The sequence below is a fragment of the Lonchura striata genome, chromosome 2, assembly GCF_050655825.1.
Source record: "Lonchura striata isolate lonStrDom1 chromosome 2, ASM5065582v1, whole genome shotgun sequence".
NCBI lineage: Eukaryota > Metazoa > Chordata > Aves > Passeriformes > Estrildidae > Lonchura > Lonchura striata.
Window position 1 is genome coordinate 49,759,420 of NC_140704.1, and position 24,978 is coordinate 49,784,397.

Genomic DNA, 24,978 nt, shown 5'->3' on the forward strand with positions numbered 1-24,978 from the left:
TTTCTTTTTACTGCCTCTTTAGTCTTCCAAACTTAACTCTATCTTCTGTCTGGTTTACCTTTGAGAATCATGAATGATAACACTCAGAACACAACAGAAAATGTTCACGTTGACTTCAAAAATGGAAAGACAATCCTTGGAACATGAAAAAGAGAAGATATCATTGGTGTGGAGGATAGGCTCAGGGGACAGTTTCAATTGATCAAAAAGTCCTTGATCTTGGAGAACCACAAACAGAAGATTAGCAATATACAAATTTAATGGATGTGCTTATTAATGCCTTTGGTGAGTCAGGTTAGTAACCATAGCTCTGTTTTACAATTAAATGCAGACGAGAAATATCCTATTCCTGGTCCTAAACTTGATATTCATCTAGGCTTTACATGCTTTTATAAGATTTCTCAAGGGCGAATTTTATCAAAACAGAGAACAAGGTTTACAAAGATGAATTTCTAATTGTGCTGAGATGTATCTCAATTTAATAACCTAAAAGAAAAACAGCAGCCTGATTATCAGAATTATTGAGTACCCACAGTTTTTTTATAGCTTATATGCAGCAACTAAACTCAGTGTCTCTGGCAAACAGACCAACTTTATTAGAGTATCTAAAGTCAGGCCACTGGTTTTGGAATATTTATTTGCAGGAGGTTGGTACAAGTTGCATAGAAAACGCGGGAGAGCTGTCATTCAGATCTCGGGTTTCCAGATGTCAACTCTGTTCATTAATCATGGGTCATCCTTGGGTTTTTTAAATATGCATAGTGCAATGGTACTGTGGGTAGTCTTACGAAATACAAACAGGCAAATAATTTTGTATATGGCATGCCCAAGTTTTCATAGGGTGTCTCTGTCATAAGCTCTGTTTCATCTTGCATTCCTGCAGACGTATCATTACAGAAGCTAAAGTAACATACCTGGCAGAGACCTATAAGGATGTGGCTGGGTCTGTTTACATGTTAGCTCCATATCATCTGAAAGCTGGATTAAGTCCATACATACACAATAACCTGTTTTGGCAGTACCTATGGATGGCATCAATAACACCTTCAAATTCCTTCCCAGATCTCAAAAACACAGTGAAGAGACCATGATTATTTATGAAAGACATAAGTGAGATCTGGAGAAGTGGGGTGGTTAGTTTGTGCTGCAGCCAAAAGCAGATGCTGAACCTGCTTGCTGTCCTGCTGCTGGGCAGGTTGGCAATGGTGCCTGATCCCAGCAGGATGGCTGCCTAGATAAGGGTAAGTGGCAGCAGCAGGAAAGGGGCCAGTATGGAAGCAGAAAAGCTCAGTTAGGACTCACCTGCCTTTGATGTTGCCTTTCTGGGGTTCAGCAGGGACCTTTGTGAAGCCTATATAAGGAAAAGGACGGAGAGAGGCAGCAGAGGTTGTATTCTTGCTGTTCAACAATTACATGTTCACTAGGCCATAGCAGTTGTGGAGTGGAAAGGAGGAGCAGACCCAACCTGAGCTGATTAAGCTGTTCAGGAGCATTGAGACTGCAGGAGGTGAGACTGAAAAAAAGACTAACCTGTCAAAATAGCATCCTCTCAATGTTATCTGACTTTCTAATCAGATTTGCTGTGGAACAGCAAGAACACATTCACTGCTTGGGGTTACCTTAAATCAATTAAAATAATGCTTAGAAAATACTACAAAAGATGCTTAAAGAAATTAAATTATTCACCTGCAAGATTCTTGTCTGATTTTATCTTTCACAGTGATTTCTGCATTATGATTTAGAAATGGAAAATTATGGATGTGCTGTGATTTAGAAGTGGAAAATTATTAGCATAAATTATATATGATCCACCAGATGTGAGGATAAAACTGATGGCTGTTCTGGGGTGCTTGTTTTTATTAGCAGGAGTATTTTGTAATAACTCAAGCATTCTAAGCAGGGCAGATGCTGGGGATGCTATCATACCCAGGTAATGTGGGACAGACTATGACTATGATCTGATTGCCACTCTTAGCCTTGGTTTAGGCCATGATTTAGATGTCGCAGCTTTGGTTTTGCTCCCCTCGCCTCTGGAATGGTGTAAATAGAAATAAAATTAATCTTATAAATCCAAATAAAAGCTAACATAGAAATACCAAGGTCCTAAAGATATTTTATATATAGATATATGTATCTATATGTACATTTAATACAATCTTTCATGAACATTTTTGTCCCCACAAAGACATGCTCCAGGCCACAGCTGACTTCTTCAAGAAGAAGATTGGTTTGTTCTTGGCTGTTTCTACATAGATGTCAACATTTCAAAAAGCTCATGTTTAAAAGATTTGCAGATCAACTTTTTTCTTCCCCCTTGCCCTTTCCTCCCCTGCCCAGCTGCTGCTTTTGCTTCACAGATGGCATGGTGCTATGTCCCCAGTTGGAAATGGAAAGTAAAATGACCATTTTAAAGACATGAAACAACCCAAATACTAGACTGCCTTCAAGCCTCTGTGCCCCACATCGACAATGTCTTGATCTGGCTACATGACAGCTTTTTCAGCTGCTTGGTGTTTCTAGACTAAGTCTGGCTAAGGAGAAGAGATTGCACTGTCACCCATGGTGAATGGTGAGCCATGACAAAGCTCCTCATTGAAAGAGCTCAGGGAGAGGGAAGATATTCCAAATTTTTTTGAAAAATGGTTCTCATTCTTGTGGTTTTGCTATATCTAACACTGACCTTTTCAGTTTCCCAATTCTAATGGCATATGTTGTAACCCTCTATGAATCTGATCCTAAGGAAGAACACAAAAGGAAAATAAACTCATAAAACAGAAAACAAATTAATGCCTAAACAGTTTAAATAAATGCCATGTTAAAATAAACAATTTCAGGTATCATTCTCATGGAAAAGCTTTTAAAGAGTTCAATGAAACTGTAACAGTGTTATCTCACTAAGTAATAATTCAGTTCACTTCTTCTTAGTATAGCAAATCTTTTGAACATAAGCATGTCTCTTCATACTTCTAAGGAAAGATTAATAAAACTTAAAAGGAGAAAAAATTACCCGCACCCTACACAGGTCTCAAGCTCTCAAATTTAAAAAAAAACCCCTAATTTTTTATCTTTATTGCACAAAGACTTTGAAACACATTTGCCTAGCAAATAACATAGTTAATTCATCCAGTCAGTTGCACAAGTCAGGTAAGTTCAGTCTGTTATATGATGAGTGCACCAGAAGGTATTAACAAAAATGAACCCTCCCCAGTTAGAGTACAATGAAAGCTCTTGATGATCACACTTTGTATTGCAGAGCCTTAATTTTCTTAATTTTGTTTCAAGGTGCTTTAGGAGTTTCTATGTGCATATTTTATTTGCATTTAGGAACAGACACATTTTAATTTTTTTCTCAGTTAATTTGTTCAAGAATTACTGCTCTTTATATAAGTACCCATACATTTATTAATTTAAAAAACTGCAAAAAACTTTATATATTGTCTTTACTGTTAGCAAATACTTTGTATTGTATTTTGAGATCTTAAAGGTGCCAACCTGTTATCCTTAGTATTATTATTTTAATTTAATCTGGAGATCATTAGCTGTTGACTTCCACATCTTAAACCAGGTGGGCATGCTCCATGATGCACAACTGAGTACTGGAAATCTTCTTTCTTTGTGTTACTTCCAGATATTGACACAGGAAGGGAAGATACAAAAAATATTCTGGTGAAAATAATAGGTTAAAAGTCTTCCTATTGACATGGAGATGGGAATGAATCAAAGTCACTGCCTTTAAAATGATGTCAGAAAGTGTAACTGGCTAAAAAACCATGAGCCAGTGCTCTGTGAAAGCAGAACAATTTGGGGAGGAATATTTTCAGGTCTCTATACTTCATATTTGGTTGTAATTTAATTCAATTTCATCATTTAACAAATGCTAGGAAATGGAAGTAATGCCCTCAGGTATGTGTCTAGCCAGCCCCTGGACTAAGAAGATACTGGCCGCTCCTGTGTCTAAGACCAGCTCCATGTATATCCTTTCACTGTCTCCTCCTGACTTCTGACTGGAGACCTGTCCCCTACAACTGTTAGGCACCTATAAATGGTCTTATTTGCCCCATAAATTCAGGTTACTCCCTATCTTGGAAGATAAGATGTGGGCTTTTTGCTCTCATTTATCCAGAACAGGTATAGGTGAAAGGTGAAAAAAAAAAGCAATTTTCATAGTGCTCCCAACACAAGGATTGCTTCTTAGGATACTGTGTAAAATAAAACCAAATTAGCAGCAATGTTGATAAAATAAATCTTAATGTTATGTATAGGACAGTATTTTCAATTCCAGGTGCAGGGAGAGACTGTCATATTTTTCAGACAGAGACATGGGTGTCAGTATATGTGCAGTTATCAGCTAATAATTTTTCAAAGTATTTTTCAGTGTGCCATGAAAGAATAGAAGATGAATAGAAAGATGATCAGCAGTGAAAGGCAAACATGGGCTGACTTTCAACTGTTTCTTGTAATAGTAACTGTTGGTCAGATGCAAGTAATATATCTGTATTTTGCACATTCCACAGAGACAATGATACTTTTGATTTAATTCTCTCAGAGCATAATCTCCATTCTGATCTGACCAGTGTCCCTAAATGCAATTTAAGTAAATACATATCATAAAGATTTTTTGTTAAAGTTATGTATGTATGTGTAGTGAATATACTTACCACATGTATGTATTTATTTCTTTATTTATTCATTTATTGCAGGGGCTATTCTGGAAGTATGTTATTATATCTCTTCTTCTGAGAGAGGAAGAATAATGAAGCCTTTCATCTTCTTGGGCAAATTCTTTGGTCTGGCAACAGGTAGCAAGAACTTCTGCTCACCCTGCAAGTACTCTACAAATACTTGCAAGTACAGCAAATTCTTGCCTTCAGAATGAAGTAGCATCAGTGCCAGGTGTTTTCAGGCCATTCTGTGCTGCAGAGGACAAGAAGAAAATGCAACCCATGGGCCATTCTGCAACCCTCTTCCACTTTTCCTGGCTTTTTTGACACAAGCTAGAGCATATACCTATGCTCTATAAAACATGTACCCTGTTTGCAAAATCCGTCATGGTCTCTTTTTGGTTACTGTTGCTTGGAAGAAATAAACATTTTTCCCAAACCCACAGGAAGATTCTCCATGAGGAATCCAGGGCTAGGTGAGAAATCAGAGGCATTTTGCTGATGTCTCTTTTTTTATTGACAACTCATTGTCACTTAATCATTCATGCTACATTTGACTACCTTAGCACAGGACCACGCTAAACACAAGGCTGGCTGTGTGATTGAGAAACAGATTGGATTAGCAGCAGTGTCATTTGGTTTAAATGAAGCAATAGGACTGATGCAAAGTATTAGCTTAAGATAATACCAGCAGTTCTAGAAACAAAACTTGTGCTAAGAAAACTGAAAATCTGGGAATAATATTTTTAAAGTGGGCAAGACTTGCCAGCATTGTATCTTCTGGCAGAGCAAAACTGGCTTTGAGGGAATATTTCAGGCTCCAGAGCACTGTCCTACAAAGTCTTTTTTTCATCACTGATTAGTATGGTACATTGCTTTTGTTTATGAGATCTTCTGCTTATAAATATTTGAATGAAATAGTCCATTCTGTATCCAATTCTTGTGTACATGTATTTTAGTATATGCAATGCCTAAATCTCATGCACATGTACACACACACACATGTTCTATGCACATATGAGGACAGGCACAAGCTCACATTATATACACATAGAATCACAGATGGTTTGGGTTGGAAGGAACCTTAAAGGTCATCTAGTTCTAACCCCCGTGCCATGAGCAGGAACTTCTACTAGACAGGTTGCTCAAATCCCCATCTGATCTGTACTTCTGATGGTTTTTCAGCCTGAATATGTTGCTGAGGAACACCATGGTGTTACAGTATAAGTGGCTGTATAACTTAACAACAGAAGCCAAGCTGATGAGAGAATGTCATGGGTCACAGCTTGGGCATTGATGGAGATTAAGCATGTCATAGATTATCTCAAAGTTGTACAAGAGCCAGGAGTGCCTGCTGTGGAAACTACAACCCTTCCATAAAAATGTGGCACTACCACTTGTTTGCTTCCAGGAGTTCTTTATCAACAGCCCTGGTCTAATGTACTTATCAAGACTACCACACATTAGAAAAATAGCCATCAGACCATAGCTGAACTACCATGGTATTTGCCCAGAGGGTTCTCTCATGCATCGTATACAAAGTTTAAATAAAGGTCTAAGAGAGGATACACATTGTTCACAACCTTTTCTGAAATTTCTGCTAGCTGTTTGAAAAGTGACAACAGCCTGATTACTTCTACACCAGCCCATCTTTCTAACCCCAAAGGCACAATTTGCATGAGTTATTGTTACAGAATAGACTTGAAAATAAGCATTCCCAGGCAGCTGATATAATTGGGACGATATAATTGGGACAAAATATCCTTGCCGTTCCTGAAATGCAGAAGGCAAGTTACTGTCTGCTTTAGCTCTTGTCTTCAAAATCTTGTATTTCCCTTTCATTTGCAACCCATTCCCACCAGAAAGTACTGAGGGGATGAACTTTATGCAAAAGTTGACTTTCTGTCATGACAGTGCATGTGGTTCCTGTACTTTCCCTAAAGTTGATCCATCCAGAACAAAGAAGCACTTGATTTCTCAGAAAGACCGGTCCAGTAAAAGAAGGCATGTTTGGCAGAAACATGATGAAAAAAACTGAATCTGTGAATTTCGAGATGTTTCTAATTTGGTCAACTATCAAAGAAACATTAAAATACAGTAAGTGTATCTATAAATAATGCAACATAATGTAACACAACATAGCATAGCAGAATCCAGAGTATGTATTATATTAATACTATATAATATGTAATGTAATATGTGGTATACAATATGCTCTATATCATACATATCTTCTGTTATATACTATAGATATGTGAGTGTGTATATGTAATATGGATAGATATACATATTTAATGACAGAATCAGTCTTGATTAACACAGTGGACCTATCACTCCTGCCCACATCCCTCTTTTCCTGGCAGTGCTTCTACATTTTCATAATGAGTGCCCAGAGCTTTTGGTGCTATAAGTGTAAATTTAGCTATGTATTTGTAATATATTGCAGGAAAATTTCTAATACTTTCAGTAATATTAAAAAAATATACTTCTAAATGAACTTTTATGCTAATCTTACATGTCTGTATTAGCAGTATAACTAGAAAATAAACCCCATCATGCAGTCACTTAAAAATATTCAGGGATTATCAGGTATGAAAGCTAAATAAGGTATTTTTTCTTCAGCTTATTAGCTGTTCATCTACAGTTTATGCTACTTGCTTTTAATGGTTTTAATGCCTTTTTTTTTTTAATCCTACTTCTAGCACTTAACCTCCATCCTGTAAATTGTCTTAATTCTTCAAGGGTAGAGGAGAAGTCTTTTAAATGTAAGACAAGCATGGCACCTTTAAAAGTCAAGCTGCAGGAGAAATAATGGAATTTAGCAGGAGCTGCAGTTTCTAAATTATTGTTTGGTAAATCATAAAAAACCCCATGACAGCTTCTCAATTCTTTCTTTGACTGTATCCACATAGCACACAAAATATTTAGTTCATGAGATGGCAACAATATCTTGTGATCTTTGTAGAAATACAGTCTAAACTTACATAGTTGGAAATAATTTACAGACTTTGGAAAATGGGCATTGCAGAATAACTATGTTATAGATTAAAAAATATAGTAAAAGTATCTGTGCAGATGCAGGCTTTTAGTTTAATCTCAAATCCCTCTCACTTTTCTATATGTTCCCTGAGTCCCAGGTCAGCTAACCAGGTCACCACCCAGGTCAGTGGTGATGCTACCTGTAATGCAACCTGTAAATTCAGGATGACTGTAAAGCTTTGATACACTCTAAAATTATTAAATTATCATAGTTATGAAATTATTACAATGGTTTTGTGGAGGCTGGTGCATATTTACCTTCTGCATGTGTAAGAATGTGTTTTTACTAACTCTCAGTCCTGTATACTTAGGCAAGGACGCTGAACTCTGACTGCATTCTTATCATGCTTTTTGTTCTTAATAGCCACGCTCCAGACCAAAATAAGCCCTCAGCTACACCCAAACACCTTTGCTCTCTGTGTTAGCTTTGCACACACCCTGGATGAACCTGCAATTTGGCAATTGCTCGCAATTTTCCTGAGGAGCCACAGGAGAAAGTTAATGCCCAGCTTAATTTTGGCATTAAAAGCAAATGTGTGATTTAGGTGTGATTTAGAATGCTCTAGAAGGAGAACAGTTGCTGAAATTTTTTGTTCTGTTATTTTACATGGTTAAATACATGATAAATCCATACTTCTGGACAAATTTTGGCATTGCCATAATCAATTCTCACTTCTCTGCTTATGTAGTCATCCTAACCAGTTCAACCAGTCCCTTGAGACATCCCTTTACATATGGAAGTGAGAGTCTGTTGGTGCATTTCCACATCATTTAGTTAAATAATGCTCTGGTCAGTCTCTGAACTCACCTACCATGCCTTTTACCTACCATGGCTGCTTTGCTCTACCACAATGCCCAGGGCTGGATCTTGAAAACAAGATTCATCTGAAGATGAACTCAGTCTGCACCTTGGTTGTATTGTGCAAGCCAAGAACATAAAATGCTACGGCTCATTTCCATAGCCGTCAGAGCAATTGCTTTCTTGCTGGTTAATTTTGCCCAAGTTTCTCTGATTGCTGGAGAGAAAAGATAGTAAGTATATTTTATGCTTGGTGACCTGCTTGGTGAGATGAATTTGAAACTCAAACTTCCTTGTGCTGGAGATGAGAGCAGGGTGGAGTAGGGGATAAAACAGCACTGCAAATACTTGATATAATTCCTTTCGCAAATACTTGATATCATTCCTTTCTGCAAGAAAAAGTGATGGTTGAAGAGGATAAACTGAACTTGATCATTCATTAAAACTTCCTAATATAGCAGTGTTTTAGAAAGCCTAGGGATGAATAAAAGGGAAAACAAAACAAAACAAAACAAAACAAAACAAAACAAAACAAAAAAAAAAAAAAAAAGGAGGAGGAAAGCCAAGGAAATGGGCTTGGGCATATGCTGGACCTGACTCTGGCTGATGCTTTGGACATGAAGACTCATCAGCACATGCATCAGTCATTTGTAGAAGTCTGCTCAAGGCTCCAAATATTTAATGTCATGCTGTGGATAACACCCAGGCTGGGGACAGCTGTGTCAGGACAGCCCAGGAGTTCAGGGCAGGTAACTTCATAACTCCTTGCAAAACATCATCATGTGGATATGCCCTATGACTTGACCGCTGATGGTAACCCATTTATCTGTGTTAGTGACTGCTCTAGGAATGTCTGCACATATTGCCCTGAAGGTAAATAGGAAAGTTGGAAGGATAAAGATAGGAAGAGGAGAGCTGGAAGTAGCAGAAAATCCACTGGGGATTTTTTAAAAATGGATTTATGGTTTCAGTGACCTTTGTTGATGCTATGACAGACTATTTCCCACCGTGGTGTTGCTATTTGATCTGCCCACTTGTTGGGAGCATTTTTGTTTCGTGAAGGCCCGCAAAAGACTTAAGTCTTCATATTCCATTTGCACTTATTTATATCAACTGCCATGGACATTTTTTCTTTTAATTTCCTTTACTTCTCACTTAGTTCTTCAGTGTTGCTGTCGAAAAAGAAATGACACAGACTCACCAGAAGGCTGGTTTGCACAGCATTGCAGCTTTACTTCAGATTCTCCTTTTTATACATTGTTCCAATACAGATAGACTTGACTGGTCAATTAATCAATACATTTCACCTGACTGGCTAATTAACAAAATGCCTTTCTTATAAACAATCTTTGAGAAAAACAAGAAAACAGAGAGTAGGAAAACAACACCTGCAAGTTTGGTATAATAATAAGCTATGATTATTTATCTTCAATTCCTTAAAGTCTCAAAAGCTGATTCTAGGAAAGCTTATCTAGTTTTCTCGCTCTCTGACCAGGCTGTCACATCCACACTCTAGAGTGACAGAGCTCATCTGCCTAAGGTTTAACAAAACATAGCACCTTGGTGTCTCAGAAAAAAAATCTAAATGGCAATTGCAGGGGAGCATTATAGAAAAGCAACTCAGATTGTCTTATGCTCCTGTTTATGTTACTATTTTCAGTGGGGCAGAGCATTTCTAAAGACAAACTGTGAGTGTTGTGGGGGCAAGCAGAAAAAAACAAACCCCAAACAACATAGCAATGTAAGTTTCCATATACTTCTGTATGTGCAAATATCAGGTTTTTGTAAACTGACAACTTCTGAAAAGTTTTTGTGGCTTTAAGACAAGTTGAATTGTCTGCCTTCATGGCTTTAATGAGGAAGGAAGAAAAAGACCTTCTCTCTGCTATAAAAGTCTTAAGATTTCAGAGCTGAATGCAGTTTGCTGTGTTTTATCATGCCTTATCTGTTATTTTGATGAAAAGTTTTCTTTCCTCACAAGAGGCACGGTAATTGCTGCTTGGATGCGCTGGCATTTGTCCCAGCAGCCCTGCAGGTATTGTGGGAGGATATCAGCTTTCCTTTGGTGGGGACAAGCTATGCTTGGTGCTTCCACATGCTTCTGGCAGAAAAGCAGCTTGTGGTTTAACAGAAAGGGCCTGTGGGCCTTAAGCTCTTCTCCAACACCAGGCATGTGTGATGGCAAGGGAGTGCAAAGAGATGTGCAGGTCTGGAAAGAGAGGTGAAACATGGCGATATTCAGCTCAGAAAGTGGATCCTTCATTTTTTTTCCCCCATAAATAAGGCTTCTGTATATATGACCACAGCAGCAGAAGTCTGGTTCTCTGGCTGCTGCTCCTGTCTTGTTAAGCTTTTCACTGCTGTTCACTTTTCACAGTCTGTACAGAAACATCTGACTATTAAATCTGTGACTAACATCTTATTTTTTGGGTACACAGTGCCATCTAGCCCCTGACTAAATAAGTTAGAGGAGGATTTTCAGAGCTCTTGAAATGCTGTTCATTTTACAGGAAAAGCTGCAGGAACAGGTTCTGTTCAGACCAACATTCAAGCCTTGCTGCACTTTTCTCCTGTCCATTAGCCATCCACATCCCATCATCTGCTGGCTCAACTTCTACTTCTTGCAGGTTACCTGCAGAAAGCTAAAATTCCTTTATAAGCTGGCATGTCACTTCGGTTAGTGGCACACATTTGACCAAAACCAACCACTTCACCTGCTTGGATGCCCCTTCCTACCTGACTTTACATTCACCCCTTTTAATCCTCCTCCCAGGACTGTTACTGACCTACTCCAAAGGATAAACTGGCATGCTTTGGTGGCTGGCCAGACAGTAGTTGTAATAAGCAAACAGCTTGAAGCCTGTTACATCTCTCAAAAAATATAGACCATGTCTTCTGAGCATGTAGCAGATAATCATCAGGGTGACAGCCTGTGGCTTGCCATGGCATGGAGCTGAATAGGTGTGCTGGCAACTGAAACAAGAAACCAGCAAAGGAAGGCAAAGGAGGGTCTTGCTACTTGCTGCCACCCCTCCTATGCCTTTGTGCAGCTGCCCAGGAAAGCCTGCCACTCAGCAGGGATGCTCCTACTATGGCCAGTAACTTGGGTGCCTTCCCCATGGCACTCTGATTCTCTGCTGGAGTCCCTAAGAGGGAGAAGCTACCCTTCCCAGTGGAGGAGCCATGACTGTTGCAAAATCTGGGAGACCTGCCCTGCTAAGCACATAAAGAAATTTTCATTACCATGACACTGAACCTGGTGAGGATTTTTTATTCCTGGGCAGATGTCAGTGGACTTTTGTTACATTTTTCTTCCAGACATTTTCAGTGACAAAAGCTCAAAACATTTAATGGAAACCGAACCTTGTCAAGTAAATGCTGTTTTGAATGAAGCTGGCTTGCTTGGAAAATATTTTGAATGACAAATTCTGCCTGAGAAAGTTTCCTTTCTACCATTCTGTGATTAGGAATGTAGTTAGCATTAGTATCTGATAAAAACTATTAACTCCTGGATTAACATTTATTGAGGTGAACCGGGCAGTTCACACATATCATCTAAATCAGGATGTGTGAAAAAATCAGGCTGGCTCTAGCTACAAGCTAATCATGCTAGTGAGTGCTGGTGCTGATTAACAGCTCCCCTGAGGTGCCCCTTCCTATGCTCCACCCAGTTCTCCAACTGGACGATCCTTGCATGGAAGAGCAGCATTGAAGAACATTGCTGCAAGAGGCTCTTGGTCACGTGTGATTTCTTCATTATTCCTCAAGTTAATAAACTTTGATCTGGATACTCATTCGGTTTTCTAGGGGTTGATACAACTATGGGTAGCAGAGATTCCGATGTATTTCCTAAATGGAGCAGCCCTATTGCACATGCAACATATCTGGGCCTGAATGGACCAGTTATCCTCCAGGAATGAATATGCTATCCATATTACAGTACTATGTTCTTTGAGCTGACAGGATGAGATAAAGTGGTTATTTATGTTCTACAATATCATAGGAAAAAGGGAAAACATCTGCATCTGAGTATCAGTGTTTCAAAAATCATATTTTAGGAACTCTGAGATAATAAATCTGAACCCATCATTATTCCATAGCATGTGATGTTTCCAAATATGACTGGCATTAAGTTATTTTTTCAACAATTGCTTATTTAAGAGCAACTATATGAAATCTACTTTGAACAGATGACACAGAGTATGCTGATTTAATACACAATGATCCAAGCTTTCCAGTTAGGGGGATAAAGCACATTTTAAGATCCTATTTTTTGTATTTTCCTCAGACAACATACGAAGATTTCCTTCTCTTTGCTGGAGGTGTTTGGCAGTAAAACCCTCCTTATATGTGAAGGTGGACTATTTCACACATGCAGCTCATTGTCTTTACCATCACAGCTGCAACAAGAAATGTGTAACAGCTACTGAAAGTACTCCGGGGCCAGGTGAAGAGTCACTCAGTGCCCAGCTTGAGCTAGTCTTTAAAGAAACCCAGTCCACAGAAAGCCACTTAGTAGTGCTTTAACATATGGACAGGTATTACACAAGATGCATTTATACATGTTATTTGCAGACAGGTAGCACCAACCTTAGTGCAACACCCTGGAAACTTCAGTAGGTTTTTTTTCCAGCCAAGAAGAGAAGAGGTGTAATGATGCTGTGACAAGCTTCAGAGCTGTGAGTGACTAGGGAAGAGTAATGGGGGCATAGAGGCAATTTATGGTCTTTATGCTTGACTGCAACCTGCTATTTGAGTGTCGTACCAAACAGCAATCCTGAAACCTTCCCTTTCACATCTCTGCTTTCAGAGAGCCAATGTCTTGAATGCTGTAGGTGTACAATCACACAAAGCACATCAGTGCCAAATTAAGCTTGCCTTGAGATGATAAACTGGAAAGTAACCTGAGAACGAAAGAATAAAAGAGTTTTCATTGTTGTTGACAGGAGAGCTGTGGCCCTGCTGGGAATGCTGCCCCCTGTACCAGATCTCCCAGCTTTGGATTAGTCCCAAGAAGGATCTAAAATGGTCTGAGATGCCTGAAGTCCTTATATCACAAAGCCATCTTTGTGCAGGAAGCCATATCCAGCACCCAAATTTGCTGTGCTTACACATGCAACTTGTTCTTGTGAGCAGTAGATGGCACTCTTTGGATTAAATTGCTCTAAGGAATTTTTATATTAAAAACAGGCACATGTACACACACACACACACACACACACACACACACACATACACACACACACGCACACAAAGATATTAGATTCTCTGAAAAATAAATAAAACAAAAATCTATTTTTCTGAAATTTTACTTTAGGCACCATTAAAAAAAAAAACAAAAACCAAAAACCAAAGTGAGAATAAATTCTAATCTAGTTTCCAGGATTTTGCCATTGCACTGCGTGCTTTCCAATGTTCACATCTCTCTTTTTAACTCCTTAGTGTAAACAGACACCTTCTCTTTCCATCTTGCCTTCCAATAACACCTTTCAAGGCTGCTAAATTATCCACATAAATGAACATCCAGTGCCAGCATGAGAACCAGCCTTTCTTACAGCTTTTCCCCAACATGTTCCCAGGATAATAATGGGATGGGATGATAAATTTTCTTCTACCTGTTTTAAAAGTGGGAAGGCAAAAACTCACAAAGGGCTGCCTACATAGAAACTGTCCTTCTTTGTCTCTACTTTCCCGTCTTCTGTGTTTTCTTCCTTTTCTGGTCTCTCCAATGAGCTCCATGGAAGTCCTGCTGTTTTGATAAAGTCCAGGGAAACTCCAAACTACAGCTCTTGCTCTCTGTGCTCATAGAGGAGCGCTGTGCTTGTTAGAATTCACACCACAGGAAAGTAAACCGTGTGTTGATTTTGCCTGGTTTATTTGTTTTTTGCTCTAATTTTTTTTTTAAATTTCATTTTAATTCCTGAAATTCTCTTTTAAGGAGCTTTTCTGAATCCACAGCAAGCTCTACCTGTGGAGCCTTATGACTCTGCGGAGGTCATTGACATGTTGAGATATGCAACTGATGCACTGTAATTCCTGTAAATCCAAAGAGCAGATGGCCACTCCAGTTAATTTCTTTCTGTAGTAGAAGCTGTGGATTTCTCTAGGAATTGCTGCACAGTAATACAGCAATGAATATTTGTGTGACAGGGTTAAGGAAAGCCCTAATCTGACACTACAGCAAATCCTTTATGCACATCAGCCTGTGTTGGGGATAGCAGGGTGCCAGTCAAACTGTCTGTGCTGGGGAGGCAAAGATTGTCATGGCAGTTCACAGAATAACTCACTTGGCATCTTGTTTCACTCACACCTACACCAGGTCACAAACACTCTGGTTCAGGTGCTCCGTTGTACAGCAGGGAATATTTTGGAAGAAAATAGTTCATGATGTTTCTTTAAAAGTAGAGTCTCTTCGAGGCTCTGCTGGAAGTTTGAATCCACAGGTTTTGATTCTGTCACGTGGATTTACAGAGAGGTAAAACCATTGAAAAGAGAAGCTGGCCAGTATGTTTTATATATCAGGTTTTACCTAATTTCTTCTTACCAGCCTTTGTAGGAGATGGGAAGAAAGAGGACTTTGTCCTAGATCATAGCCAAACAGTCAGTGCATAAAAGATAATACTCAGATGCTGTTAGCATATTAAGTTCTGATTGATATTTTGTTGGAAGCTTTTAAAATACTTTCACTTTAGACTATTTTTTAAAAATAGCTTTAATTATTTTTATCCCCCAATTCTTCAGATTCCAGTAATAAAATATAATTCCTGACAGAAGTCCAAAATGCCATTGCTATTCCACCATAAATCTCAAGGGTATCCTCTATAGCAAATGGAATTATTAATGGAACAAGTGTGATGTAGAGAGCAAACTGGTAATGTTTATTGAGACTGAGTCCCTAGTGACAATATCAATCATTAGCACTAGAAATCCTATCATTTGGAGGATATGAGGTGTTCAGTGGCACCCAAAGCCTCCTAAACTTGTGGGAACCCCAGCCTTGTTTTGGGGCCACATGTGGTGGTGAAATTCCTCCTCTAACCCGTGCTTCCAAAGAAAAACTCCGCAGGCTTAGCTGTTCGGTCTCAAGGCAGTTTATTGCTAGTTATCTAACAGATTATGTTCTTGGACTGCAGCTATTTGATCAGTGGCCTGGGTAGAGGCACACACACACCCTGACATCCTCTCTATCTGCTGTCTTCTTCGTCTCTCCCTCCGCCCAGGGTTGCTGCTATCTTTTATAAGATATATTACGTATAACATGTTTACAATTATTCCCCAATACCTACTACCTACGTTGCCAAGTGTTTTTCTACTCTAAACCAATCTGTGAGTGCCAACATCACCAAGAACATGGAGGCAAGGAAGAAGAAGGAAGAAGGATGGGTTCAGCCCACTTTCCTCCATCTTAGAACTTCTGACCCCCATGTACAAAGTGAAAACCCCCCTGTACATGTGCTAAAACCCCCCTGTACAATACTAAAAAATATTTCCCTCTACTTCGTAACTACTTATACTATACTATCTAACCTTTTGTGATTGCTTGTTCCACCTCCAAAGTTGGTAATTCATTCCATGGCTCAAACTCAAAATCACAGTTGTTTTTCAGCTGTCTGCCAGGGTCTAGAATGCTTCTGACCAAGGCCTGGAACCTCTAAAAATGTCTGAGAGACATTTTGAGTTCCCACATCTCCCCTCCCTGTTTGAACCAGAAACACTTGCTTTGCCATGTTGTTCAAGGCTCTTTGAATGCACATGAAAATGCATGGCAGAACAAGTAGAACTACAAACCCTATAAGAATATATAACACTATTTTAAAAAGTTTTTCCACAATGGTGAAAGATTAAAAAAGCCAATGAAATCATTTCACCAGAATCTTGTAAGTTTCTTTTTTCTCAATTTGCTGATACTACTTTGCATTTGTTTCATATTTTCATGAATAGATTTTGAATGATCAAGCAAGTTCATGCAGCATGTCCCCTCAAATTTTTCACATCTGTGCCCATGTGACAGCAGCAAATAACCAACTGCTGCCTTGTTCTGAAGCACCGCTTGTCTTGCACTGCTGATATTTGTTAACATGTCACTCAGTGCAGACGAAATGGCACGATTATGTTTACTCAATCCGGCATGCTATGTGGTCCAATTGTGTCAAGGTCACCCCCAACGCTGTTTTTGGGGTGAGAAAATTGCAACTGCAATTCTCCGAGCCTTGTCCCAAATACAGACATCATTATCACAATTTGGCTATATTGTTCAAAGGACCTTTTCTCTTTCCTGTGTGTCTGCTCCTTTAAAGTTTTCAAATCAGGTGTTATCAATGAGAACTCCTCAATGCTGCATGGACTGCTTTTGACTTTTGCAGGGATAGCAGGCCAAATTCTGTCCCTGCAAATGAAAAAACATTCCCTTTGGTAAAGTGGCTGGGTGTTGAAGGGATAGTTTGCTCATCGCTTTGGTGTGATTGCACCAGGCATTTCTATGAAAGAACTGATTTGGAATGATATCTACTATCTGATTATCTATCTTTGCCACTCTCAATGGATTGAATTCGGTACCAAATATCATTTTTGTCGATCCAAAAATTTTTCAACTCTGGAGGTTCAAAGTGAGCCACAGGAAGGAACAGTGTCCAGACACGCCATCCCTCCACAGGACCCGAAAGGACTTCAGAACCTTTTTGGAAGGGTGTCCCCTGGAATTGGACATTCCTTCACTGGCACACCTACCAAGCATGTCAAAAATTGTTTCCCCAGTTCTGAATGGGTCAGGCAAATGCTGTCCAGACCCGCTGCCTTTGCCAAAGTCTCCCACACCTTTTCCCTTGGTTGTCTCATGGGAAAGCCTGTCCCATTGCCCAAGGCAACAAGCAAAGGAATGAAGTACATGAACACTATCTGTTTGAACCCCATGTCCATGTCCCCAACCTCTGTGAGAAACCCCGCAATGCAGCAACATCCAAACAACACTTGATTCCCCAGAAAAACCCCAAGTCTCTGAGTTCCCAATTGTCGTCTGACGAGACGTCTGCAGCGTTGCTGTCCATCTTTGTCTGCGTGCTTGCTTCTCTGCTTCTCTGGTCCATGTTCACTGGCATCTGTACCCGATGAGGTTTCACGTGCCTTGCTGACACCCACTTCGATCCTCGTTCTATAGAAACACAAACAAAACCCTTGCCCCAAGTTATTAATGTAAATGAACTTTCAATTTGTCCTGACTCTGGGTTTTTGACAAAACTGAAGAATTTTCCCTTAGCACTGCTCGTGCACTGTTTGTAAAATGCCTAACAATTGGTGGTGTGGGCTCTGAGAAAGAACCATTTAAAAAATTCAATACATACAGAGCTTTGTTCAGCCGCATATAAGGTGTTAAACCTGCCTCTCCCCTTTTCTGTTTATCCAAAAGGGATTTCAAGGTATGATATATTTTGTGGTTTCTCCTGTATGTCATGATCCAAAAATTGCTCCTGAAAATGTGTGAACTGAAACATAAATGTGAAAACATATCAACTGAAACACAAATGTTTCTAAGCTTCTCAAAAAATGCATATCTTGTGACATCAGTTTGCCACAGCTGAAGACTTTTTTCAAACCTCTCAAATTGGTCACTCCTGTAAATACAGGACGCTGTACAAACTGACACTCTGACAAGCGTTGATGATTTCCTTTGCCTGACCTTTAGAAAGCGAAAGGATTCCATCAATGTTTGTATACTTTTGTGAAAAAATGCATGGCTCAATTTTTCTTGCTCAAAAATGTCTGGCAGTGTTTGTGAGATGGACACTGTGAATCTGTCTACATGAACATTTACTTTTACTAAAAACCTCAGAAATGAAGAATGCATTCTGATGTGCATAACAAAATATTTATGTTCTCTGTCTATCAGGATTATTTTCATACATAATAGATACGAATATAAAACTTCATTGTCCGTATGTTTTAAAAGTGATTCTTCTAATTGTTTGGCCACATTTGTAATATACACTGAATCTGTGATCAGATTGATGGCTTCTGAAATAACTGAAAAACCCTGACTATTACTACTAATTTTACAATTTGTGGTGAGTCTTTTACCATTTTTTACATCTGATTCTCATTTCTCTATTTTTGGAATTTTCCATGTGATTTGTGAGTTTTCCTTGAACTATCAGTAAACACTGTCATCTTTTCTATTAATTCTTAACTTATTTTTGATTTTTCTTTAGAATTTATTTTTGCATTTAACGTATTGTGAGCTAAAAAATGAACTGTGCAAACTTCTGGGTATTCTAACAACGTGATTGAGAAATCTTGTGACTTTGGATTGTCCACTCAAAATATTTTTTCTTTCTTTAAATGTAAATGAATGATTAGGAAATCTCTGCCTGACATTATCAGCAATCCAGTGTTTGCCTTAACAATGATCTGAGCCATTATCTCTATAAGAACACTTTTTGAGGGCCTGTAAGATAAAAACAAAGATCTATTTTAAACTTCATGAAAACATTACCACGATCCTTGCTTAAAGTTATTAACTTGACTGATTTTTTCAATTTGATCCGTCCAGTGTCTGGCACTCTCCTCATATTTTCCTCGACAATCAGTGAAATCAAATCTACAAAAGAACAATCTCAAAAGATTAAAATATACAAAATTTTCATTACTTATTCCAGCCTTATTTCAGGCACTTCTTCACTTCTCTTCTTTTCTCTCTTTACACCTTTTTTCTTTTTTCTCTCTTTCTCTTTTTCTCTTTTGAAACAAGAAGGTTAAAATATAAAACATAATATAGAACAAGACAAAATACCTCAATAATAAAATGCAGAAAACTTATCAAAATCAATAACAATTCAAAAGAGTTCAAAAGAAAGATTCTAAATAACATATATAAAATTGAACAAAGCATAATTATCAGAAACATTGTGCTAGTGGTTCAGAGTCTGCAAACAGCTGAACATTTGTTTCAGTGAAAATTGACATTCCCTTCCCGGGCAGGGCTGACAAGTTTCACCACAAAGCTGTGTCAGCTGTCAAATTTGTAGGATCGAATTGATGGATCAAAATGATCTATACAACATTCATTTTTGTGCAAAAACCTCTGAATTTTGCTGGCAAACTCATCCGTCCAAGTTAAAATCAGGGCCTGGCCAAAACCCAAACTTTAAATTGGAGTGATGCTCTTTATCATACTATCTTGAACAAAGCTTATACTAACATTACATATATGATACCTAAAACATAACAACTTATTATAACATTTTCATATGAAATAAACACTCAAAGTTCAAACTGATAAATTGATCAAATGATACGAGGATTCATTCTTCTTGAAACTCCTTTGAAGGAAACAGATGTTTTTTCAATTGAAAGAAACCATAAAATAAACATTAACAAAACATTGTCAGAATGCTTCAGGCATTTGTCTCTGAGACTTTTTGAAAAACATTCAAGAATGTTAAAAAATAGAAATGCAATGATTCTACTCACAAGAAATATAAAAACAAACCAGAGAGTTCACCTAGAAAAATGCACAACATAGTTAAAGTCCAAAATGAAACTTCAGAATGACATGTAACCTGGATGAGATTACAAAAACAACAATAAAACATACGAAAATTCGCTATGAAAGAACAAAGCACAGAGCTTCACCTGATAACATGATAAAATTTCTTAACAATAACATTTATAAAACACTTAAATAGTTAAACGCAAAAGAAAGAATTTGGAAACAAACACTCTTTGTATCATTACACAAAGAAATAACAAAATAAACAAGTGATCATTAAACAATGAAATCGATCTCAGAAAAACTCAGAATAAATTTCTTCAAGACTCTTATACACTGATAAACTTACAATAAAACAGAAAAGACTAAAATAAAACCAAAAATCCGATAGACTGTTTTCCCTTTAACTTAATATTCATTATCATCTCATAAACTCTTTCAGTCAAAACCTTATTATTCTTAAAGAAAAACAACTAAACTTTGTTAATTAAACAAACTTAACCTTTGAAAAACTTAAAATAATTTTTTTAATTAAACACTACTTAAACTTAACATATAAAATATTGGTAAAAAATCCCTAAATTATATTAACTTTATGAAACCTATATATATATATATTAAATTAACAATATATAAATTCATTATCAATTAAATGCTTATAAACTTAACTTTTTCAGGGCCCAAACTAAGATAAACTTAAAGTGATATACTCTAATTAAACAATACTTAAACTTAAATTAAACTATATATAAAATTCAATTCTATTATTAATAAAATGCTAAAATACAACTTAACTTAAACCTTAACATAATAAATTACTAAAGTTTCATGCTATTCAATTCTCTATCTCAATTCTCATTATACTATCTCTTTTTCACATTATGTTCTATAAACAATGTCATTTCACCACACCGGATGGGTGCATGTGCTGATCAATTCTGTCACCTAACTAAAAAATCTGGGGTTAGCATTTAGAAACATTGGAGAAGTTTGAAGAAGGAGACCCTTGATTTCAAGTGGCGACTTAGCTGTATCTTATTTTTTGGGTGAATGTTGGAATTTCATCTCATCATTGCTGTGGGACATTTGGTGTAATAGATGTGATTGCAAAAAGTTATTTACTTTGACTGCTGTGGTTTCTGGGCTGTGCCGTGTATTTGTTGTTAATGTTTGGATGTGCACTGCAGTGGAAAAAGCCTCAGCATCTGTCACACCGCAGCTCTGCTGTGGAAAGGCAGCAACCGAGGGACTCCCTGCCTTGGCTCTGCCCAGTCCCCGCTCACGCCCAGCGTCGGCTGTGCTGGACCCATTCCTGCAATCTGTCCCTCTCTGACACTTCTGCGTTCGCTTTAACTTCTGCAAACGCAGAGTGCATCCTGGATTCACCCGTCTCTGTCTGTGTCGCCATGGGAACGAGAGAAGGAACACCAGCCCCGACTGCACCCCGCCGCGCCGGCCCCGGCCACGGCCGTGAGCTCGGGAATGTCCCCTCTCACGCCCAACTGAACCTGGCACCGTTCCAGTCCCGCTCGGGTCATCCCGCCCGGCCCCGGTGTCTGTCCCCGCTCAGCGTGATTCGGCGCCCTGCTGACGTCATCAGCGCGCGACCGCCGCTCCCCGCCGCCGCCGCGCCCCGCGCCGCGTCCCGCGCTCGGGATTCCCCCCCCGCGCGGTCACCGCGCAGCCTGTGGGCACTTGGCTGGCTGGCGGCCGCCGCCGCCGCTGACGCTGTCAGTGCCTGTGTCGCGCTCGAGATGCGAAAGACCCCGCGCCATGGTTCCATGCACTTCGCTCTCCAATATGTACTTCCGACAATTGATTTACATTCGCAAACCCCGTACTAATTCCTGATAAACTTTCAGTCTAACATTTCTTCTAACAACCGATCTATGTGTAACTCATTTTTGATGCAATAACTATTCTGTTCTGGCCGTCTGAAACTCACAGGGGTAGCTGTGGGTTTGTGCTGGCTGTTGCCATGGGAACCGCGACGGACCATGCCCTGAATCATCCTGGCCACGCCCCGTCCCAGCCTGCGTCACCCCGGGGGTGAGGACGCTCCTGCTCTGGTCCCGGCCGTGCTTTCGCCTAACTCCGGCTCGCAGCGCCCGGTTCAGAGCCACTGCCGTCCCCCCCGGGCTGACGCAATCACACTCTCTGTTCCCATTCCGGCCCCGATGTTTCCCATTTCGCTTTGCCCCTCTCCTGACTGTCCCAGCACCCACAGCCCGCGCGCACCGGCCCCGCCCCGCCTGCGCCTGTCCCACGCGTTCCAGATGCGAGAAATTCCTTGCACCCGTGGCTGTCAGGCTTTGCTCGACCTTCACGCGCGTGCCCGCCGCCTGAGCTGCAGCAAGGGACGCCTCTCGCTCTCCCTCTGCTATTTCCTCAGCGGGACTGGCTGCCGCGATCCGGGAGCTGCCCCCCGCCTCTTGGGTGGCCGCTCTTGCGGCTTCACGAATTCTCGACACCAAACGCGCCACGGGACGCTCGGGACGCCTGGCCGCTGCACCCGCGCCCCCGCTGCCCCGTGTCTGCGCTGTTCCCGCTGCCCCAACTCTCGCCTGCACCGCGGGCTGTTTTGGACTCCCAGCCCGAGCAGCCACGAGAGATTTCTCCTCTCCCCTCCTCTTCCCTCTCTGCTCTGCACTCCCTTTGCACCCTCCCCCACCGGAGACGCCGCCGCCGCCGCTGCCCCTCTCGCCGCGGGTTTGGACTCGAGCAGTGCTGGTCCCTTCCCCCGCTGGGGGCTGCGGCTGTGCTTGGCTTATCTCTCTGTCTGGGGGACTTGCATTGGAGGAGCTCAGGGATTGAGGTTCGAGGGAAACTGAGGAACAGTGGGAACCCGGACACACAGGGCATGATGACAGACCATCCCCTGATTGTCCATGGAAGGCAGTCCTGCTTTCCCTGGATCTGTGGTGAGGAAAACTGCCCCGAGCTGCTGGCTGGGCAATCTTTCCCCTTCGTGCTCCCATAGAAACCCCAGTTGTCCGGCTGGATGTGCCGTGCTGTAGAGCTGGCTATAATATTGTCCTTGTTAAAAACAAAAGTTTTGCAGCAGTCTTATCTTTTTGTCCTTTTGTGGCTCAGTAATAAAGTTACTTATTGATCTTTTGCCAAAAATTCAATCCCAAGAAAAATATATATCTGTGTGCGAGTGACTACACCGCACCTATGATAACAAAGCTTTCATTTCATTTGGGCTGTCTCTACCTGATGGGTAGAAGTTTCGCCCTATAGGGCTAAAAAAAAGTCTTTGGTGTGTCCTTGGGAAAAATTTCTTCCCTCCCCATGTTCTTAATTTCAACCATTCTCACCAAAAGCTGAGTCAGCATGAAGTCAGTCCGGAGATGGCACTGTCCATCGTCCAGCAGGTCACAGGCGAGGAATCCCAGGCGCGCTTCTGGTTTCTCTCCTCCTGGCTGTCCTCCAGACGAAATGCCTTGGTGAAGGTCAAGTTCTTATCTTGAGCTTTCCGCTCCCTCTCTTCTTGAAAATGCGGAGAGTGTGTACTGCTCTTCTTTTTTTTTTCTTCTTTCTTTTTCTGCCGATGAAGGTTGGAGGTTGTTTGATGTTTCTTTTTCTTCTTTTTGTTGATGCCCACCCAGGGACGCCAGATGTGGGAACCCCAGCCTTGTTTTGGGGCCACATGTGGTGGTGAAATTCCTCCTCCAACCCGTGCTTCCAAAGAAAAACTCCGCAGGCTTAGCTGTTCGGTCTCAAGGCAGTTTATTGCTAGTTATCTAACAGATTATGTTCTTGGACTGCAGCTATTTGATCAGTGGCCTGGGTAGAGGCACACACACACCCTGACATCCTCTCTATCTGCTGTCTTCTTCGTCTCTCCCTCCGCCCAGGGTTGCTGCTATCTTTTATAAGATATATTACGTATAACATGTTTACAATTATTCCCCAATACCTACTACCTACGTTGCCAAGTGTTTTTCTACTCTAAACCAATCTGTGAGTGCCAACATCACCAAGAACATGGAGGCAAGGAAGAAGAAGGAAGAAGGATGGGTTCAGCCCACTTTCCTCCATCTTAGAACTTCTGACCCCCATGTACAAAGTGAAAACCCCCCTGTACATGTGCTAAAACCCCCCTGTACAATACTAAAAAATATTTCCCTCTACTTCGTAACTACTTATACTATACTATCTAACCTTTTGTGATTGCTTGTTCCACCTCCAAAGTTGGTAATTCATTCCATGGCTCAAACTCAAAATCACAGTTGTTTTTCAGCTGTCTGCCAGGGTCTAGAATGCTTCTGACCAAGGCCTGGAACCTCTAAAAATGTCTGAGAGACATTTTGAGTTCCCACATAAACTGACTCCAGATATTTTGGCATTCCTGTCTTTTCTTCTCTGCCCTTTTTCAAACCTTTCTTATCACTTGTCGTATCATGCTGAGTGCTCCTCCTGAAATTGAAAAATATCTTAGACTGCCATCCACAGCAACCTCTTCACCCATGAAAATGGCTGCCATTGTGTTTTCCCATCCTTGATGCCATTAAAAATGAAGTTATACTAACAACTTGGGTTCACCTTGCCTTTCATCCTTGTCTCTGTCTGACCATGAGCTGCTGGCTGCACTGCCTATGGTAAGTGCTACTCTTCCATCCTCTGTGCTGCCTTCCCTTCTTTCCCCTGTCTCTGCCCACCAGATGTCATTAATCACATTTGTGACAGGCCACAATAAGACTTTTCACCATTCTTTTAGCTCAAGTTCCTGCCCGTGTCTCCTTGGTGTACCGAGCACTGAATTGCCCTAAAAGCAGTTTAAGTCTGTAGAAAAGAAAGAAGATATAATGGTCCTTCACAGACTTCTCCCTCCTCCAACCCTTTTCCCTTAGATAATTCAGTCCCTGCTGTGACACTGTGAGTGAGAGGTGATTGCATGCTTCATCCCAAAATCAATTGTACAAATAGCAGAAGGAGAGAAAAAAAGGAAAAAAAAAAGTCAATGCAATTTATTACAACTTATTGCAACACAT

General features: G+C 40.2%; 1 protein-coding gene across 1 annotated transcript; it reads left to right on the forward strand.

Annotated features, from left to right (window-relative positions):
- The first annotated feature begins 21,147 nt into the window (after nucleotides 1–21,147).
- On the forward strand, nucleotides 21,148–21,867 carry LOC146768231 (uncharacterized). The gene has a single exon (XM_085573434.1). The coding sequence runs from the start codon at nucleotides 21,148–21,150 to the stop codon at nucleotides 21,823–21,825; it is 678 nt and encodes a 225-aa protein (XP_085429560.1). The 3' UTR covers nucleotides 21,826–21,867.
- Nucleotides 21,868–24,978: the final 3,111 nt, after the last annotated feature.